The sequence below is a fragment of the Silurus aristotelis genome (genome assembly GCF_946808225.1).
Source record: "Silurus aristotelis genome assembly, chromosome: 23".
NCBI classification, from domain to species: domain Eukaryota; kingdom Metazoa; phylum Chordata; class Actinopteri; order Siluriformes; family Siluridae; genus Silurus; species Silurus aristotelis.
In genome coordinates this window covers 19,385,809-19,388,308 of record NC_139596.1, presented here as the reverse complement: position 1 = coordinate 19,388,308, position 2,500 = coordinate 19,385,809, and the positions used below count along the sequence as shown (strand labels likewise).

The 2,500-nt window shown below is 41.8% G+C and overlaps 1 protein-coding gene across 1 annotated transcript in view; it reads right to left on the bottom strand.

Moving 5' to 3' along the window:
* The window catches only part of rasl10a (RAS-like, family 10, member A), a 15,583-nt gene that overhangs the window by 3,094 nt on the left and 9,989 nt on the right, over positions 1–2,500 (bottom strand). The window contains exons 2-3 of the mRNA XM_083527479.1: positions 2,115–2,239; positions 1–1,602 (exon numbers count right to left, since the gene is read on the bottom strand). The exon at positions 1–1,602 is cut by the window's left edge and continues 3,094 nt beyond it. Of these exons, the coding sequence (XP_083383605.1) occupies positions 1,314–1,602; positions 2,115–2,239 (414 nt within the window). The 3' untranslated portion in view covers positions 1–1,313. The remainder of the gene's footprint in view (positions 1,603–2,114; positions 2,240–2,500) is intronic.

Sequence of the window (2,500 nt, the reverse complement as noted above, 5' to 3'; positions counted from 1 at the left end):
ACCTATGAGTACAGTAGAGATGTTTATGTCGACCCTTTCTTATGAGTATAAAACATTACATTTGTGCAATTCAGCTGCAATATGGCTGTAATCTGGCTGTAATCCATCCGTAATCTGGTTGCAATACAGATGTTATTGAGCTGCAAACAGTCTGTAATCTGTAATTTGGTTATAATCTGTAATTTGGCTGTAATCTGTAATCTGGCTGCAAACAGTCTGTATATTGTCTGTAATCTGGCTGTAATTCAGATGCAGTCTGGTTGTATTGCTAACATTTGAACATAAAGGTTTTTAAATATTATTATTTAGACACAAAACTTAAAAAACCCTAATATTTATTGATTCAAATGTCCCAAATGTATATTATAAAGATTTTTGTGTATTTCTGTAAAAAACTGAATCAGGGGCGAGTTTGTGATATCACTAACACAGCTTTAAGCTACAAGCTACTGGATGGATGACAGAAACTTTTGTCATAAAGTTGACTTTTTTTTTTTTTTACACTTATTCCCATTAAACTTTCTCAATATGTGTGTGCAAAGCTTATTTGGGGGTGGGGCTATGATGGAGTTTGTGATGTCACTAAAATCCATAAAACATGAACAATTTTTAAACACAAGTTGACAGAGTTTCTTAATATTGATGTATAAACGTGAGTCTTGGGCGGGGCTAGGATTACGCTCCGATTGTGATGTCACTAATTCAGAGCGACTACTGGCTGTAATTATTTTGTATAATACTGATTGGGAGGTGGGGCAAATTTCACTTCAACTTTGGACTAATCAGATCTGATATGCAAATTAGCACAAGAATACAATAATGTGGGGATTGTAAAAGAATAGCTAGCCTTGCGGATAAAATGCTACTGGCTAACGTTGGCGATAAGGGTGCCGTCCATACAGTATTTGCATATTCATGCATATTCATAGACCCTGCTATTTTTACGAGGGAAAAGATGTAGACGATATTGTTTATTAGTGATGCTACGCTTCATTTTGGTGGCCATTTTAGATTAATGTTATCAAAGCAACATAAATCAAAGATGGTCATGCAATAGAAGTCTGTGTGTGTGTGTGTGTGTGTGTGTGTGTGTGTGTGTGTGTGTGTGTGTGTGTGTGATTTAAGATCCCTGTAAATAACGGAGCAAACGAAGACTATCTTCTCTCTCTTCCACTCTTCCTTTCTCTTCCTCTCTCTATCTCTAATCATCTCTTTCTCTCTATCAGGATTAAACATTATATGAGAACCTGACAGTGTGAACTGATTGAGTTCCTCTATGTGGTGTACATGAGAAACCCAGATGGGGTGAGGGGTCACATGACCAAGCAGCGGTTGCTGTGCAGCGCCCCCTGCAGGCGTATTGAGGCATGGTTGTGACGGAGTCCTCGAGCCACTGCGATGCCCAGCAGCTCTTTGAAGAGCAGCAGAACGTGCCAGTTAAACTTGGCCGAACACTCCACATAGCCGCACTTCCACGTCTTCTTCACCAACACGGAGACGCTGCGGCGCTGAGCGAAACGATGCCTCTGCAGATCCCTCTTACTGCCAACCACCAGGATGGGAACATCACCACCATCACTGCTGCTGCTACTGCTGCCTTCTCTGTGAGAGGGGGGGGGGGGGGGGGGATAGAGAGAACATCTCATTCCACATTTAGTCTCTAATCACATTTATAATAATCTTCACTGATCTGGGAAGATGTTTCACTAGATTCTGTGAAGGTTTGTGTTCATTCAGCCACAAGGGCGTTAGTAAGTCAGGTACTGATGCATGTGAGAAGGTGAGGAGGTCTGGGCAGCAGTCAGCTTTCACATTCATCTTACTTACACACACACTCACATACACACACAGACACACACACTTACTCACACATACACACACTCACTCACACACACAGACACACACTCACTCACACATATACACACTCACTCACACACACAGACACAAACACATACACACAGACACACAAACAGTTTTTGTGTGTGTGAAAGTGTGTGTTTTGTGTGTGTGTTGTGTGTGTGTGAAAGTGTGTGTTGTGTGTGTGTGTGTGTGTGTGTGTGTGTGAATGTCTGTGTGTGTATGTGTTTGTGAGTGTGTGTGTGTGTGTGTGTCACCTGTTATCTACGATCTGCTGTCGTATCATCTTGACATATTCAAAGCTCTCGATGCAGCAGATGTCGTAGACCAGGATGTAGGCGCTGGCGTTACGAACTCCTCTGCAGCGGGCATCCAGCCACTCCTAACACACACACACACACACACACACACACACACACACACACACACACACAGGTAATTTTCCAGAGAAGCTCTCAGACTGTTTTAATTATAACATTTTAAAGAAATGTTGTTGGTATTTTTGGAGGTTGCCCTTTCTGGTGTCCTTCCACAAACTTTTCAGGATACGTTTCAGGAATTTTTCCCAGTTCCTTCTGACAGAAGCGCTTGAACTCACTTAAGTCTGTCGTTCTTCTCGCTTTTTTTCAGTTTAGTCCACAGG